Source organism: Procambarus clarkii, chromosome 25 (assembly GCF_040958095.1).
Source record: "Procambarus clarkii isolate CNS0578487 chromosome 25, FALCON_Pclarkii_2.0, whole genome shotgun sequence".
Lineage (NCBI taxonomy): Eukaryota > Metazoa > Arthropoda > Malacostraca > Decapoda > Cambaridae > Procambarus > Procambarus clarkii.
This window is the reverse complement of record NC_091174.1, coordinates 12,791,296-12,810,171: the sequence shown is the minus strand read 5'-3', so window position 1 is coordinate 12,810,171 and position 18,876 is coordinate 12,791,296. Positions and strand designations below refer to the sequence as shown.

The 18,876-nt window shown below is 36.4% G+C and overlaps 1 protein-coding gene across 3 annotated transcripts in view; it reads right to left on the bottom strand.

Annotated features, from left to right (window-relative positions):
• Positions 1-15,103, bottom strand: part of LOC123756485 (long-chain fatty acid transport protein 4) — a 41,516-nt gene extending 26,413 nt beyond the window's left edge. The window contains exons 1-7 of one of the 3 annotated variants that reach the window (XM_069331329.1): positions 15,020-15,103; positions 12,803-12,874; positions 11,428-11,578; positions 9,655-9,780; positions 5,892-6,003; positions 4,417-4,512; positions 548-695 (exon numbers count right to left, since the gene is read on the bottom strand). In XM_069331329.1, coding sequence (XP_069187430.1) covers positions 548-695; positions 4,417-4,512; positions 5,892-6,003; positions 9,655-9,780; positions 11,428-11,578; positions 12,803-12,874; positions 15,020-15,039 — 725 coding nt within the window. In that variant the 5' untranslated portion in view covers positions 15,040-15,103. Of the gene's footprint in view, positions 1-547; positions 696-4,416; positions 4,513-5,891; positions 6,004-9,654; positions 9,781-11,427; positions 11,579-12,802; positions 12,896-15,019 lie in introns of all 3 variants that reach the window. The other 2 variants (XM_069331330.1, XM_045739678.2) reach the window with 2 other exon arrangements.
• Positions 15,104-18,876: the final 3,773 nt, after the last annotated feature.

Sequence of the window (18,876 nt, the reverse complement as noted above, 5' to 3'; positions counted from 1 at the left end):
TGTGTGTTGTAGGGGCTTAAGGTTTTGGCATGGAAGATGTCAGTTGATGAATTTATATAATGTGTATTATTTAATTCAGATTTCCAGTTTATATTACAAAGCGCATATATGAGGTTGTTATTGGTTTCGCTGTGTGGCCTGAAAGTTCACTTTTTCAGCAACATCAGCACCGTATTGCCAGTAATATTTGTGGATAATATATGCTGGTTGAGTACTAATTGTTTTTAGACAAGAATATTAAACAGGTAGGAAACATTGAACAAACTCGAAGACGAATGAGGAAGTTTTTTTTTAGTTTAGTTCATTTATTATGCACCCCATACCCATCTTGTGGGCAGTGAGGAAGGTAAACTAATAAATATGGAGGCACAAGAGGAGACAGGCGGTTAAATGGATAGGAATATACATGTAGTTAAATGGATAGGAATATACATGTAGTTAAATGGATAGGAATATACATGTAGCATACACAGTATTTACATAAATGAATGACTTCACTAAATAACAAATTGCAATCAACTACAATTTATACTTAACAACTAATTACCTTGAATGTTTAATTATGGCAGGTTTAGGCAAGCCAGTTGTTCCTGAGGTATAAATATACATCATACTATCAGTGATGTTGATATTCTTAAGCTGAGGAGGGCTAGTGATAGCTGCATCACCGACGTCAGCATCCAGGTCCACACAATCTGATGTATTTAGTCGAAATCATATAATAATGTGACATCACCATTAGAACATTTTGTAGTGTAAACACTGGTTAAACGTAATTACCGTACTGAAACAAGATAATAGTTGATTTATGCTTTGTTGGTCATTTCAAGCATATTTGCAGTGAGGCAGAAGCTGGCAGACACGATTTACATGGTCTGAGCTGTAAGAAGACAATGATATGGTACTTCAAACATAACAATCACGTCACGAAGATGTAGGTTTTCAGCTCATCGAAAAAACAAGAGATCAATGATCTGCCAGCTTTCTTCTCCAATGCATTCTTGCTTCATGCTCGACGCCCGAGGAGCTCCAGAAATATTATAACTTCTAACAATTGAGTGTGTAGCTTTGTAAGCAATTATGCATAATCAAGCTTCTTATAAAATAACTAATTAGTGGGGGATGTTAAATGACTATACTAAAGCATGTGTGGAAACATGTTTCTTAATATCGAAAAATGCAAGACATGGGGCATACCAATGTACATCACAACTACCAAATCGACGACTTTACCATGCAGCAGATCGATGAAGAAAAGGACCTTGGAGTCATAATTCATCAATTATTGAAAGTTGCACAAGTGGGAGCTGCAGTTAAAAATAAAACCAGCCAAACCCTAATAATAGTCAAATGAATATTTGACTTCAAGAGAAAGAAGGTAGCTATTCAACTGTATAAATCTCCGGTGAGTCCCCCACTTGGACTATTGTATCCAAGCACACATGTAATGAGTTAATGAAACTTCTGATTTGATGTTAAATCGTCACACATGCTTCACTTGTTATACAAAAAATTATTTATGGGACTTAACTACCAATTTCACTCTTACTATATGGCACTGCCTCCTGCTAGTTGACACTGGCACGTGCAAAGAATAAGTCACACTAACGTGGCTGACAAAACAAACAACAAACCCACACACATTGACAGAAGGTTTGCGTCCTTCCCGATCATTATCAAGACCAAACTAAGGGTTAGGAAGGGGAAGAAACAAACACAATGAAAGAGAGGATGTGATATGATAGTTACCCAGTATTCCGCAGTAATTCTTATGGATTTGATGTCCAAAGGGTTTGGAAGGATGGGGGAGGTAGAGGAGTGGGGAGGTGAAATTCTGGAAGAGGATGTGGGTATGAAGAGAAAGGAGGTTTGACAGTTCGGTGGCCTGTCCACCATGGGTTGAATTCTTATGTTTTTTAACATAAACAATCTTATGTTTTTTATGTTCTTATTAGAGGTGGTGAACGAAATACAACTCCTTACTAAAATAAATGAAAACTTAATAAAGTAAGTTGAGCAGGGAAACTAAATAAATAAATTATAAACACGAAAAATATATAAATGAAAAAAAGATAAATAAAACAGAGAAACAAATTTGAAGTAGAGAGAGACAGAAGGAGAGCAGAGTGGTGGAAAGATAGGCAAGTTTTCCATGCACGTCTTAGCGGTCTTCTTCATGCACGCTAACAAGATTAAAGAGTATTTAATCTATAAGCTAATATAACATGAGAGAACATTATTTGAAGTGATAAAAGCAAATGCCATTAGTATTCATCTTAAATAAAAGATTTATGAAACGCTCAAGGAGGATTCTGTCTGATAAATTTTATATCCGCTCTTTATAAACATATTTGAAGCAGTAGATTATATAAGAATACAATATTTTACAATTAAACTCTGGTTCCACAAGAGATGGGTAGGTACATATGCGAAAAGTAGTGGATAAAATCCCTTAAATTGCAACAGATCATCGATAAGCACATGCAACAAGAGGGTCATCTCAAACGGTATAAAGTGAGCGTGGGTGAGAGTAGCAAGAAGTGTTGCAGGGCTCTAATCCCGACACCTCTACTGTTCACCACACACATCAATGCTTCACATGCTGGAGTGAATGCCAACCCCGTAAATGTGCGACATCACTAAACAGCGCATACAGTGCATTCAGACAAGGATGCAGAAACGATACAGGAGAATCTAAACTGAAATTTGACAAATGCACTTCAAAGCCACAAATAAAGAGATGTAAGCCTAGGAAAAAACGAAGGTATCATACATCAGATAATTAATAGTAAATTGCAAAATCAGTTAAAAACATAGGGGAGGCATTAGGATCGGTCCCTGTAAAGAGAGATACTGACACTTAATTTACATTCCCTAAAAAAGTGTCGAGTAAGAGGGGAAAATAAATTAAAATTTGGTATATTAAATTAAGAAACGAAATAGGAACGCGTTACCAAGTTAAAAAGTAATTTTTTTATATTTCATAACAATAAAATTTCAAATCTAAAGTATAAATTAAATATGTATATAATTGTAGTGTTGGATAGAAATAAGTTGCCTCGCAAGGGCCAACAGATCTTCTGCAGATTCCTCTATTCTTACACAGATATTCGGCAGGATTCCTCTATTCTTACACAGATCTTCTGCAGGATTCCTCTATTCTTACACAGATATTCGGCAGGATTCCTCTATTCTTACACAGATCTTCTGCAGGATTCCTCTATTCTTACACAGATCTTCTGCAGGATTCCTCTATTCTTACACAGATCTTTTGAGGGATTTCTCTATTCTTACACAGATCTTCTGCAGGATTCTCCTATTCTTACACAGATCTTCAGCAGGTTCCTCTATTCTTACACAGATCGTCTGCAGATTCCTCTATTCTTACACAGATCTTCAGCAGGTTCCTCTATTCTTACTCAGATCTTCAGCAGGTTCCTCTATTCTTACACAGATCTTCAGCTGGTTCCTCTATTCTTACAGATCTTCAGCAGATTCCTCTATTCTTACACAGATCTTCAGCAGGTTCCTCTGTTCTTACACAAATCGTCTGCAGATTCCTCTATTCTTACGCAGCTCTTCAGCAGGTTCCTCTATTCTTACACAGATCTTCTGCGTTTTCCTCTATTCTTACACAGATCGTCTGCAGGTTCCTCTATTCTCACACAGATCGTCTATAGATTCCTCTATTCTTACACAGATCTTCAGCAGGTTCCTCTATTCTTACACAGATCTTCAGCAGGTTCCTCTATTCTTACACAGATCTTCAGCATGTTCCCCTATTCTTAAACAGATCTTCTGCAGGTTCCTCTATTCTTACACAGATCTTCAGCATGTTCCCCTATTCTTAAACAGATCTTCTGCAGGTTCCTCTATTCTTATACAGATCTTTTGCAGATTCCTCTATTTTTACACAGCTCTTCTGCAGATTCCTCTATTCTTACACAGATCTTCTGCAGGTTCATCTATTCTTACACAGATCTTCAGCAGGTTCCTCTATTCTTACACAGATCTTCAGCAGGTTCCTCTATTCTTACACAGATCTTCAGCAGGTTCCTCTATTCTTAAACAGATCTTCAGCAGGTTCCTCTATTCTTACACAGATCTTCAGCAGGTTCCCCTATTCTTAAACAGATCTTCTGCAGGTTCCTCTATTCTTATACAGATCTTTTGCAGATTCCTCTATTTTTACACAGCTCTTCTGCAGATTCCTCTATTCTTACACAGATCTTATGCAGATTCCTCTATTCTTACATAGATCTCCAGATTCCTCTATTCTTATGTTCTAACACTGTTTTCCCACTGCCGTATTTTTTTTCAGTAATTTATTTCATAGTTGTTGGAGCTATGGTGGCGTGGATCATAAGACAAGGTGCAAAATAATACAATATATAATCACACATTTTATATTCATACCTTTGATAGTCAGCTCCCTCTCATCAGCACCACACACATACAATGGAAGACTTGAGACTCCTTCGTCATCATCATCATCTAGAATATCACTAATTGCTGAAATATGAAAGATAGAGTGTATGAGTTATAATTAAAACCGATACAAATTGCACTTTTGTTACAATAAATACGTCTTGTGTAAATATTATTTCTGATCATTTTTTATATTAATAAGCTTAGGTATTAATAAGCTTTTTGTCATATACATCAATGATATAGATGAAAATATTACAAACCACATGATCAAATTTACGGATGACGCTAAGATTTACGATAAAGTGGGAAACGAAAATAATATTGAAGCCTTACAAAGAGGCATCATGAAGCCTTGTATGAACTCCACAAATGGACAGAAGACTGGTTAGTTAGTTTCGTTCATTTATTATGCACCCCATACCCACCTTGTGGGTGGTAGTGGAAAGGGTTACAGAGGCACATAATGGGCTCAGGGACTGAACCCCACAATTCATTTAGCTAAGCAAGTTACAATCTTGATGAGCTAGTTACAAAATTCAGTAAGACTGGCAAATGCTTTTTAATATCGAAAAATGTAAGACCCTGCACGTTGGGCGTAACAACCCCCGTCACAACTACCAAATTAATAATATTATGTTGCAGCTGATTGATGAAGAAAAAGACCTTGGGTCAGAATTCATTAAAAGTTGCACAACAAGTGAGAGATGCAGTAAAAAAAAATACCCTATGAATAATACAGTGAACATTTAACTTCAAGGAAAAGAAAATAGTGATTCAATTGTATAAGTCTCTGGTGCCCCCCACACTTGGATTATTGTATCCAAGCACGGGGACCTCATCTTCAGAAAAACATATCTGCTTTGGAGAAAGTTCAATGCCGGCGACTAAAATAATTACTGAAGTAATTCGACTCTTATATCAAGAACCGTTGAGGGCTACAGGGCTAACAACGTTACAAACCAGACATGACAGGGCTGATCTCACTGAAACTTTTAAAATGCTGAACAATTTGAGAGGATATTGATCCAGACAATTTCTTCAAAAGGTCAGATGTAACACGAACAAGGAGTAACGATTTAAAGCTCAACAAGCCACAATACAGGATGGAAAATAGGAGATACTTTTTCACTCATGGCGTTATAATCCTATGAAAATGCCTTCCCGCCGAAGCCGTAAATGCTAAAACACTGCTGAATTTGAAAATCCAACTCGATTAAAATCAACAGGCCAAATGGGGGGGGAGACCTTTGACAAGCTACTGGCTTCCTGTCCTCGTCGAGGCCACTAGGGACATAGTGGCCCTCATGTAAATTCAGGCAAATAATGAAAGCTGAAGATGGTGCCAGTCTATAGGGAGAAGAAGTGAGATACAGACACAAAAGAGGTAGCTCAATGAGTTTGTTTATGATATAGATAGGAAAGCTTCATAGGTGATGAATAAGATGAATTAGATACCGTACCTTGCTGTAGCTCTGCTTCATAAATAATAGCCTTACAAGATGCCACTGTGATGCACGTCTTCAGAGAATTTAAGCGCAAGCTGCTGTTGATAAGCGCTGGTATTGCTCCGATCTAGAGTGAAAGTTAAGTAATTAGGCAATAAATATGAACTGATTTTGTCATCTTATATATATTTTCTAAATCACTTTGCATTCTACCTTCTTCGTCCAAAACGCAGATTCGCTTCCTTATTGGCTGAAAATAGATTATAGAGGTGTAAGAGGACGTCAAGTAATTTGAGTTAAACATTTTGTCTATACCATCTTCTGAGATGAGCAAGTGTGAGTAAAATATATGGTAATATCCATATCCGCGTGTATTTCCATCTGAATATTTTGCATCGATTCTTATCTCTTACAGAAACATCTAGTTAGTTTAGTTCATTTATTATGCATCCCACACCTATTCTGTGAGCGGAAGTGGAAAAGTTACACAAGATCAGAGACTATACCCCAAAATTCACTTACCCAGCAATAACAGTATTGATAAGCTAATTACAGATTTTAATGTATATTACAGTATTATATAAATAATGGGTTTGAGAATAAACACCAGTACAATCTCTAAGCCAAGCAATTTATATATACGGTGAGTTAGTTTCATTATTTGATGTCATTATAATATGTCAAGTTCTGGAGACTTGTACACATCTGAATGCAAGAAGTAAAGTAAATAGTTCGGTCTGAGGGTAGAGGACAAAGCTGTTTATACGGATTCACCACTCAAAATATAAACTATCACCAACTGTCAGGACAACAGCACTTCCAGCTGCACCCGTGGGGCGGTGTAGGGAACCATCAGTGTATATGGTTTGAGAGAGAGAATGATCTGTGGATGGAGTATTAATATGTTTTAAACATTTCGTACCCATTTGCACCTACCAGGCATCCTCCGAATTGACAGTGTGGTTTAATACTAAGTACAATTCGTGAAAGTACAATTCGTGACTGCTAGGAATAGTACATAATTACACTTACGTCTGCCGTTACATTTACCTCCCTATATATTCTCCTCGTTTTCTATTAAAACACTCAGAATTTGAGTGTTTGATGAAGTTTTCAAATTCAATCATATATACACACACACACAAGTTTTAAATATAAAGAACTTCTTTTTCAGTCTTATTAAACAATAGAGATTTTATATAAAATTTGAAAATATCCTGAGTTACTGTACAATTTATTGAAATATTTTAGTTTTGTTTTATTAGTTTTATAAATCTGTAATATCAATATAGCTACACGTTAAGTACTAATTGTACTTAAGAAGCAATAAAATGCTTGTCCTCAGAGGTCACGACCTCTCCGTAGGGTGCAGTCGCACCGCCATAGATCTCCAGTATCAGCTACTGATACTGGTAATGGCTCCAAAGGGCCACCACTTACGGGCTATTCATGCCCGTGCCATCTTTTTGGGTGGCTTAATCTTCATCAATCAATCATCAGCTTGTCCTCATACACTAAAAAGGTTAGGTTAGGTCGTGGTTTTCTATTCAGCTTTTCAGGTAAACTCAAATATTCACAATATTTTGGTGCGATTCTGGCGATTATTTGACAGTACGGTTTAATACTAAGTGTAATAAATACAATTCCTAACTGCTAGGAATAGTACATAATTACACTTACTTGTGCCGTTACATTTACCTCCCCATATTCGGAGGATGGGCTGCATATCTATGTCTGGAAAATTTATATTGAGGCATTTGTTTTACTTTTCATTCTTGTTGCACATACTTTTATATTTATTTAAACTGGCATCAACATCCAGCAATTATTTTGTTCCCCATTAATTATCCTTCTCCATACATTTTATACAACTCTGTACTCGCTAGATTTTTTTTATGGATACCACTACTCTATTCCTTTCCGACTCAATATTTACACTTCTCTTTCGGTTTAAATTACTGCAACAATTTTTAACTTTACTAAATGACAACGCTTTATAATTACATAAAACATTTTAATAAAGTCAACTTCCAATATTTTCTTACATATTTATTTTAATTTCGCTTTTATTTTTACTCGTGTCATTTTCCAAAAGGACACATAGCAGACTAACAATATTCTTCCTAAACACTTATACAGCAATTCAATAATTTACAGACATAAACGGACTGAAAATTAGACGCCCAATTCACACATAAGAAAAGAAAGGAAGTAACAGCGTTTCGGTCAGTCCTGGACTATTATCAAGTCGTGAAAAGAAAGAGTGGCAAAGAAAGTCAATATATAAGGTAAGAATGTCAGAGGAAAGTCAAGAAGGTAAGAAGTAAACCGTAGGAGTTAACAGTAATAAAGAAAATTTCTGGTTAATTGGCGAAAAGAACGTGTGAGACAAAAGATATAGCAACAGTAGAGACTGAAACGAAATAAGAGATAAAGCTAAGTCTGATCACGTTTGTTAAGAAGAGCAGATCCTTTATAATAATTCAATGTGCCAAGGGCAGGCATCCAGAATATATATACCTCTATTGTTCCTATAATAATATTTGCATGTTAGGCTTATATCGAAGTCCCCCAAGATCGAATTGCTGACCCTCCCCAGGATGTAACCCCACAACGAGCTGACTAATTCATGGGTACCTATTTACTGCTAGGTGAACAGGGGCATAGGGAATGCACCCAACCATTTCTGTCCCGCCTGGGATTCGAACCTGGAATTCCCAATTGTGAGTCGAGCATGAACCAGACTTTATCACCGGGACTAATATGTATATATTAGTCTAATGAGATCGAGGAACACGTCAGTAGAAAGTGGGAGATGAAGAAAGCCCTCAGTCGTCTTCTAACGAAGGAAAGAAAGAGTATCAAGGAGAACATCTGTATGAAAAATATTTAACATTATGATTAAACATCTTATGCAAAGGTTGCAGGTTGTTGCAATCTGTTGATGAAGTCCTGAGAGTGTACGAAGGTGGGAGGGAAAAAAGTACTAAGATGAGGAATGAGTTTTGGCCAGCGATGGGTCAAGAAGATAACGGACAGAGTTTATTGCAGAAATAATAGGATGAAAAGAAACGCCAAGTTTGTAAGTTTTAGGGAGACCAGAGAAATAAGGAAGATTAGGACAAATGTCACGGAAGCATTTGACGAGATCAAAGTCAGGAGGACAGAGACAAGAGAGCTGTCTTAGTTTACAGTTAAAAGTAATTTTAAGGTGATCCAAATGGTTAGAAACCAGAGGAGCCTGAAAATCAGAGCAAAACATTAACCTTCTATAGGTTGTCCACATGATTAAGGACAACCACCGTATTGCCTTTGTCAGAAGGAAGGGGTGACAAAAGTTTTGTTAGTTCTCAGCGAGGAAAGGGCAAGCTGATAACGACGAGGAAGGTTGTTATTTCTAGAAAACCGACCGGTCTCTTGTCAATATTTCACCTGTTTCTCTTCGCCAGTAGGCCTTCTGCAGTTTTATCTTTTCATGTTAGCACCTACAGTTTACTCCTTACCTTCTTGCGTCTCACCTTATATTCTTACTTGAATATTATGGGCTATTTATGCCCGTGCCACCTCTTGGGTGGCTTAATCTTCATCAATCAATCAAACGAGTTTATAATGATCCAGGACTGACCGAAACGTCGTCACTTCCTTTCTTTTCAGATGTGTGGGTTGGGTGTCTCATTCTCTAATTTTCTTCTAAATACAAGTGTGCAGTGTACTTAAATATACATACAGTACATGTATAATGTACAATTAAAACATGAACAACATTCAGGCAACTTACCTTGGAAAGTCCAAGCCATATGCAAATGTACTTGACACTGTTTTTCATTAAAATTCCAATCACATCTCCTTGCTCCACTCCTTTGTCAGCAAAGTAATTACCAATTTTATTACTGAAAGCGTCAACCTAAAAGAAGTAAAATAACAATAACTTATTTGAATAACTGTAATTGGTTTCTGTACCTGGCCATGTACTAAATTCCCCACACAGACAAAATTTGAGATAAATACACGTCCACATTTGTAGTTTCGTATTTTTTTTAATTAAGTTCTAATTACACATAACGCGTTCCAGATAAGTCTGAAAGTTAACCTATACAACTGTTATATAGCTGTATTATAGGTTTAGTTATACAGAACTTATAAATGGGATTCTGACAGAGTAATTCTTAAAATTAATAGATATAGATAATTTTTAGTTCTATTGTTTCCACCTATATAATTGCATATTACAAGGCAAGTAAAAAAAACGTTAATAGCGTATAAATTAAGAATTTTTTTATTTTTTTTATTAGTTAGTTAAATGTATAAGATTTTTTTTTCATTTGTGAGTTTACAAGTTAGTAGTTTACTTGTATATACTTACCCCAAAGGTCTATTTGTTGACCTGTGTAAGGCCTTTGACACCGATCATCACAATAACTTTCTTCTCATACTGCATCACTATGGTTTCAGGGGTCATTCCCTACAGTACTTTGTAGGGGAATTAATCTTACTTTAATTCGTATGGGAATTAGTACCTCAGTAAGTAGGTAAGGGAATCTTACCTCAGTAACAGTCACCAGAATGTTTCTGTGAACGTTGCTATTTCTCCCACACTGATTAGAATATACAGAATATCATCTTTCTCTTAAGCATTCTAGATAATATCCTTCTCTGTACGCATTCTAGAGAATATCATCCATATCTGTACTCATTCTAGATAATATTACGCTTCTTCTGTACACATTCTAGAGAATATCATTCTTTTCTGTACGCATTCTGAAGAATATCATTCTAGAGAATACCATCCTTCTCTGTACGCATTCTGAAGAATATCATTCTAGAGAATACCATCCTTCTCTGTACGCATTCTGAAGAATATCATTCTAGAGAATACCATTCTTCTTTGTACGTTCATTCTGAAGAATATTAATCTAGAGAATACATATATATTTATAGTATATTGCCCAAAACTGAACTGCACAATCTATATGATGCATAACAAGAGGAAGATATATAACTCAAGAATGACTTCAGCTGTCATATTACTAACACTTCTATTTGTGTACCTTATTTGCTTTATTTAGAACGTTTATACATTGTTATTTTCACTCAAGATCCTTATTAATTATGATATCCCGATCTCTTTCGTTGTCATATTTAGCAATTTTAACATTATTCCGTTGATATCTGGTAACTTTTATCATCTGATAAGTTTAAAATATGACATTTGTCAGAATTAAATTGCCTTTGACAAATTTTCGTCCATTTAAAAGCCTATCTAGGTAGAAATTTAGGAATTTTAAAGTATTAATTTATTTCCTGCTCTTATTTTTGTGTCACAAACACTAAACGCAGTATCCGGCGGTGCCCGGGTCTGCATGTCTGTTTCTCCCTTCCTCCCCTAACCTTCCTTTCACGTTTCTCCCTCCCACCTCCTCCTCACATCCACAAGCACCCTTCCCCTTTTCTGCCCCATATACATACAAATGTATATTTAACTCATGAGTCACACATAACAGGTATCTCAGGACAAAACTATGCAATACTCTTCCTGAAAAAAATAACTCACCTGAAGAAAGGTCCAAGATTCATTTTCAAAATAAAATGCAATCTTATCTCTCTTCTTATATACGGTTTTCTCGAAAAGTTTAGGGACACAGAGGTTGTTCCTCGTGATATAAGACATCTTTAACAGCAATCTAAAGTAGCTCACTAGACCTCTGAAAGACAATGTTTATACAATCAATGCCATTTGTTTTGATGATAACAACACAGCATATATATTGCATATATCAATATATCGGGTGAGATGGTCCCTGTAACCAAACCAACTAAAACGTTAAAGGGAAAGGGAGGGAGGAGGGGGGGGGGGGAGTGAAGGGCAAAGGAACGAACATGTTCCTAAAAATAAAGTATATCATATTCACCAAATCACCAAAAGAGGTCTACATTAAAATAAACAAACCTAGCCCATTAAGAGAATGCTTCAGGGTCCTGTTAATAACTGGATCGTTGGCCACATGGACGTAATATCGCCTTTTCCAACTTACACTTTAGAACATCCTACACTTTATGCGTTTTTCATCGTTTAGGTGATTGTAACCTATACACCGCTGTCAACTGGATGGGGGGGGGGGAGGGTTGCAGGATAAACATATCAGTTGTGACACTAGCTCTCAACATGTCAGTTGCTTAATTTAGAAACTGTACTTGTGATCGGTCTCGAGCCCATTGTTGATGTGACGATGTGCATTGAATTTTGTAACTAACTCATCAAGATTGTCATTTGCTTAGCTATATGAATTGTGGGATTTAGTCCCTGAGCCCATTATGTGCCTCGGTAACTCTTTCCACTACCGCCCACACAATGGGTATGGGGTGCATAATAAATTAACTGAACTTCAACTTCATCGTTAGGTGTTGATTTCAACAAACAGAGAACTTTGCAAATGAGAAGGTATTGCGCGATTAAAGTTTCTTTTTGCAGTACTTAAAATTTCTGAAAGAACAACATCCTCTTAATTTAGTAATTTTAATTTTTTTTTTCAAAATAGTAGTGCAAAAAATCACTGAACTGTTAGTCACATATTTTATTATAAAGATCGACTTTAAATATCATATGAAAGCAACGTATACCTAGCTTTTGTTCGCGTAAGAATTTAGGTAATTATTTAACAACCTAAAATAATTCTGAGGACTTTGCTTTGCATTTTTTAATTTATCAATAGTTTTACTGACGACTAAGGCTGAAGAATAGTTATCCATTTAAGACCTTATACAAGTACAGAATTTTAGCCTTATACAAGTACAGAATTTTAGCTAATCTAAAATTTACATAAAATTCAGGACTGAATCCTACTACAGTCTGAAAGAATGGATTGATTGTTGATGTAGTTTTATTAAGAGCTGCTAGTCAAACATTAAAATGGACAAAATTCACCTACCTGAAATCCCGATTGATTGTCGATAGTATGTACATCCATTTGTTGAGCCACGTAAATAGCCGTAACATAACCCTGGTAAGTAGAGTAGACATACTGAAAAATATGATAATGACAATATTTATGATGGTGCAGTGGCCAAATTTAAGGAAGGGTTAATGGGCTCAAATGTATTTATTCATAAGAAAATACATTAGGAATTAAAAAAAAAATTGGTGCGTGAAAAATATATAATATTTTGGTACAGCATATAGTTTCAATTTAATTAATATAGCTAAAGTGCTAAGTTGAATAAAGGTACACTTGCAGTCATGCACTAACATAGCATTTTACATGCTTACAAAGCCACTAACACGCATAGCGTTTCGGGGAGCTCCTTAATCTAATATATCAGTAAGATAAAAATGTACATTGTAGCAAAGTTTTATATCAATATACAACTACAATATAAATTGACAGAAGTGATTACACTGGTGAAGACTTATGTCTTAATTACGTACTAATATTGGGGAAGTGGGTAGCACAAGATACACTTCGAGTAAGCGTTACAGCTTTAAGAATTGATGTATTTATTGAAAATAAAGTGATTTGTAAATTAACAGAAAAGTCAATTTTAAAATCTTAAAATAAAGGAGAGGGCTTTAACAAGCCGCCGACTTCCTGCCCCCGTCGAGGTCATTAAAGAGATGGTGGCCCCCTCAGGTAAATTAAATGTGTTTTATTTATATATACAAGAGTTCTTACATTCTTGTGCAGCCACTAGCACGCATAGCGTTTCGGGCAGGACCTTAATCCTAATTTTTTCCGGAATACGATCCGCCAAATCGTTTAACCACCAGGTACCCATTCACTGCTGGGTGAACAGAGGCTACAGTTAAGGATTGGCGCCCAGTCAATCCTTCCAGGCCAGGATACGAACCCAGGCCAAAGCCCTCGGAAGTACCGGGCAAATATTTTACTACTGCGCCACGGGGATTGCAATAAAGTACTTCAAACTAGTAACCGAAGTATCCATTTATAATAGAGTTGTGATTCATGAAATTTGTTGAAGAGCAAAACAAGCGCATCCTTGGCTGGTGCAAGTACTTGCGCAAGTTATTTTGCATATTATGGTTAGAGTTTCACGAAAACAGTTACAGATTTCGGTTTTGAATGAGTGGAATACAAAGATAATATTTGAGGGACTGTAGTGCATTAGGCTACGTATTCTGTTCACAACAAAGGATCCAGGGTTCAGTCCCCAGAAGGGACAGAGACGGTTGGGCATGTTCCCTTTACTTTTATGCCTCTGTTCAGCAAGCAATAAAAAGTACCTGGCTTAGTACCTCAGTCCCCAGAAGGGACAGAGACGGTTGGGCATGTTTCCTTTACTTTTGTGCCTCTGTTAAGCAAGCAATGAATAAGTACCCGGCAATTATGCAACTGTTGTGGGTTGTGTCCTAGTTAAGGTCAATAGACAGCCTAAGAGTTACCTCAAGCCTAGTAGGCTTCTGTACCCGATTATGGAAAACATACCAATCCTAAAGTACCAAACACATCAAGTATTTAAAACTATAGAATTCGTCAGCAATGCAATCAAATTAACTTTCCATTTGCCACTGTATTTTGAACTGTCAGCAATACATAGTATTAGTGGCGCCCTAATTGAACAGCTAGAATTATAGAGTAAATATTTCACACCTAGCGGAACATCATATATTTGGATAAATATTTCCTTTCCGGCCAGGCCTCAATTTGTGCTTCTCAGCGTGGGCAAATGTTTCATTTTCATTTAAAATCAAATATAATAAGCTTCTTAACTCAAATCTGCGCAATAGAAGGCTATCCAATCTAAACTTAACCTGGAGACAAAACGGTCTTAAACAAATATATATTTTCTGAAAAATACCACTCATTACATGAGCACCGCCATTGTTAGCTGGAAGTCTGGCTGCAATCACTGGTGAAATCCAGCCCACGTACAGTAAATCGCCTTATAACATATGTTACAAAGCAAAATTATGTTAATATCGGTTGTTAGATTGTGTTCGCTTACGTAACGCAAAATACATTGAGTAAAGATGTATATATAGGCTACCTTTGGGAACTGGGGTGAATTTCATCTCCCTTCTGGTTATAGTGATATCTCAAGTTTTTGTCATTTTCAGAGGTCACCTGCTCTGGACAAGGTTTGTAGTTAATCCCAAACCTATATAAGACGCCGAGGTAACTGTAAATCACCTTACTGGTAAGAGAGGCATTGAGAAGCGTGGCTAAACAAGAATCCTGCAGCACGCACCGGTGTCAACAGACGGAAGCTGCAGAAGCGCCGGTCAAATGATCATCTAAGTTAATGTTATTTAATAATCAAAGAGTTCCACGAAATTCTCAAGTATAATTTGTTTTTAATATATATGAAGTAAGTGACATGCATGCATTAAGTGAAATAGACATTTTTCTCGTACAAGGCGCATGCATGGTAATGTTACCATTATTGTTTTTCTATTGTAACATTAAGAAGTGGAAAATCAGCGGAAAAAATATAATTCAGAGGTGCATAGTCATTAAGATAAATGTGGCAATAGATAAATAGCGGTGGATCGGCAGAGCTAGATATATATGTGAAAGTAGCAGGCAGTTTGTTTTAAGACGATCGTTTTGGCGGTAAAAACACTATATATAGAGGATTTTAGATGAAATCAAATGTATGGCGTGTGGACATAGACAGGAACACACTAGAACATTACATCTAACTGAAAAAACTAAGCCATTTACACATAAATCTAAACTCACGCTGCACGAAATGGTAAACCATCTGTATTACTTTGCACTCAAAGATTCGCTTCTAACTAAATGACATATAATATTAAGAAACATTCGATGTACTGTAGTGTGAAGACTATTAATAATAAACAGCAGCTTTTCCGTAATCCTGTAATACTACCATATGTAAGGTAAGGTAAGGTAAGGTAAAAGGTAAGGTAAGGTAACTACCATATTGCCCGAAACTAATTGCGTAATAGTGGCTTTAGGCATTGTATGTACTAGCTCTATCTATATATCAATCCATTAATGTAACATCACTTGTATGTATGTACCTTACCTGAATAAACATATTTATATTTATTTATTTATTTATGTAAAATAGTTATGTATTAGCGAAAAGACCTTATATCAATTATATAATTATAATGATTAATTGTAAATACATATATGGAAATAAAAAATCTATAACTAGCTGACATTATAATTATACGGTGTGCAGGATAGATGTAATTGTTAATGTAATAATCTCCATTGAGGCCTAATAAAGACCTTTTGCGCTCTCTAAACCTTTTTTGCGCTACCGCTCACAGCATAATAAACTAGCCGCCTCTGGTGGCAACAATAAAAGATGAAAAGACAAACTAAGAAACATGTTACAGTATCAGCACTAAAATGAGCAGGAGCACTAGGATAAATGTGGCAGTAACAGCACTAAGAGGTAGAAAAGCAGAGCTAGAGATAAATGTGGTCCACTGGGTACTACTCTTTCAAGCCTGACAAAAAGATATCCAGAGACATTGCAGTAGCCATACACAGACTTAGACTTGGTTACAAGTGCTGCTGGGAGGTAATAAATCCAATACTTAAAGAGTGTCGTGTCATATCTATGAAACAGAAGCAGAGGCGCCACTACTGCACTACTTACTGGAATATGAAACTACTGAAGCCCTGCACATCAAACTCAACATTAATCCAACGACAGTAGCTGCATTAAATGCACATTCCACAGTGACTATAATGATTAGAAAAACCGTTGACGAATGGGACTCACTAGTGAACATTCTGCATCTACATCCGCCACCAAGATAATGTTATTACCAGTGCACTAAAACAGAAGCGAAAGAGAAACAGGGAAAAAGGAGGAAACCCCACCTCCATTTAAAACTTTGACCCAAATATCAGAGTAACAAGGTTATCGCGAATAACCGAACTCAATTACGGGCTCACCATAGTCCGTGCTATATGGACATTTCGTTCTGAGTAGCAAAATCTAAAACAACAACAACAACAAAATAAATGTGGTAAGTTCAGAACTTTAGTACTATAGTTTTGAAAGAATTAATTCGTTGTGTCCGGGTACAGACAGCCAGTGTGTGTGTATATTACATACATACATACATACATGTTAGCATATATCGAGGTCCCTTCCCTCCATGTCAAATTATGTATGACCCCAGGATGCAGCCCCACAATAAGGTGACTATAACTCCTTGGTACCTGTTTACTGCTAGATAAACAGCTGCAGGGGTATTAGGTAATAGGAAACGCGCCCATATTTTTCTGTCTCGTCCGGGATTCGAGAACGAATCCAACTATACTACTCACCTACCAGCATATATGTACCCCTTTAACAACACATTGTATCTTATATATGAATAAACAAAAAAATAATATATAATAAATAAATAAATTAAAAATAAATAAATGAGTAGCTGCGTAAATGCTTGATTCTGGAGGCCGCGCCAAAAAGTTCCCTAATTTGGCTCCTCAGCTCCTAATTCCAGCCCTGCATACAGTACATTGTTATTAGTTTTTAGTCTCACTCACCCACCACACAACTGCAAGTCACTATTTATAGTAATACAAGTCTATATAAAACCCAAGGATTTTAGTGAAATGATGCATTTCAATTAAAATTATTAATTATATTAATATTTTTTTCCAATTTCCCTTATTCTATTACTCAAATCCAGGGATCTTGATCAAATAAATAAAATATTAAAAGCAGCAGGCATCGCCAAAAGTTTGGCTCTGTTAGAAGGCAGTTTTACTTGAGATTACGCTAGTCCGGGGCCCAAGTGGGAAGGAAACCATCAGGAGAAATGCCAAGCCATTTCGACTATATAGCACATGGAAGGGATGAAGTATCCTCCCCGCGATAACAGCTTGATGGTTAAATGCAACCTCAGAATACTGAGAAGAAAAAAAAAAAAAAATTGTACCACTTACGGGCTATTCATGCCCGTGCCACCTCTTGGGTGGCTTAATCTTTATCAATCAATCAATCGATGAGAATAAGAATTTTTGGGGTGGAAGCAATGCGGGGATTCGAATCAGCAACATTTACCTGAGTACTCCCAGCTACATGCCTTGTTCCAAATGATATTTCTCATGTTAGTGTGATTTCCTTGTTTATTTGAAGGGAGCATAAGGTGGAGGAACCTCCTATACCACACCAGTGTATGCTAGCAAGTGTAAAAACTTGAATTGGTATCAGCTCGATGTATGAAGAACCTCAGAGGGATTCAGGTGAATCCTAGATTATATTATTTATGTATATCATGGTGCAGTGGTCTAAGGAGTGCGGCTAGGCTGTTATTGTTTTAGATTCAGCTACTTGGAACAAAAAGTTCCATGTAGCACGGGTTATGGTGAGCCCGTAGTGGAATTACCTTGCACAGGAGCGAGGCTGTAACTTCAGCTAGGAGTACCCATGTTGGTTGTTCGAATTTCCACAGTGCGTGCTGCAATTTATTTCCTCATTGATGTATCACATTAGTGTGATTTCCTTATGTATGAAATTGTACAGACTACGATAAATTGTTTGTAATCGTAGCAGCACTAGAGGAAATGTTGAGGTATCAGTAGTATACATATATAGCACTTTGAGGAGTTATTTAGTTTAATTTATTGTGCACCCGAAACCAATCCTATGGTTGGTACTGTAGTGGAAAATGGTTACAGAAGCACATAATGGGTTCAGGAATTAAACCCCAAATTTATTTAGATAAGCAAGTTTCAGTTTTGATAAGTTACAGTTACAGAATTTAATTAATTTATTTTCATATCAACAATGGGTTCAAGAACGACCACAAGAACAGTCTATGTGCCCTAAGGTCTAAGCTAAGCAACTTACATTTGCGGTGTGTTAGTTTCATAATTTGATTAGCTAATTATGCACATCACCCCCTCTTCCAGTGGACGGTGGTTGAAAGGTTACAATCACCTGTAATTGCTACCTATACAGTAGTATTAACTGAGAATATTTCGACTAAAATTAATGGCAGTGGATAATTTTGAATGAATAATTACAGTTCTTGAACATTTGTTAC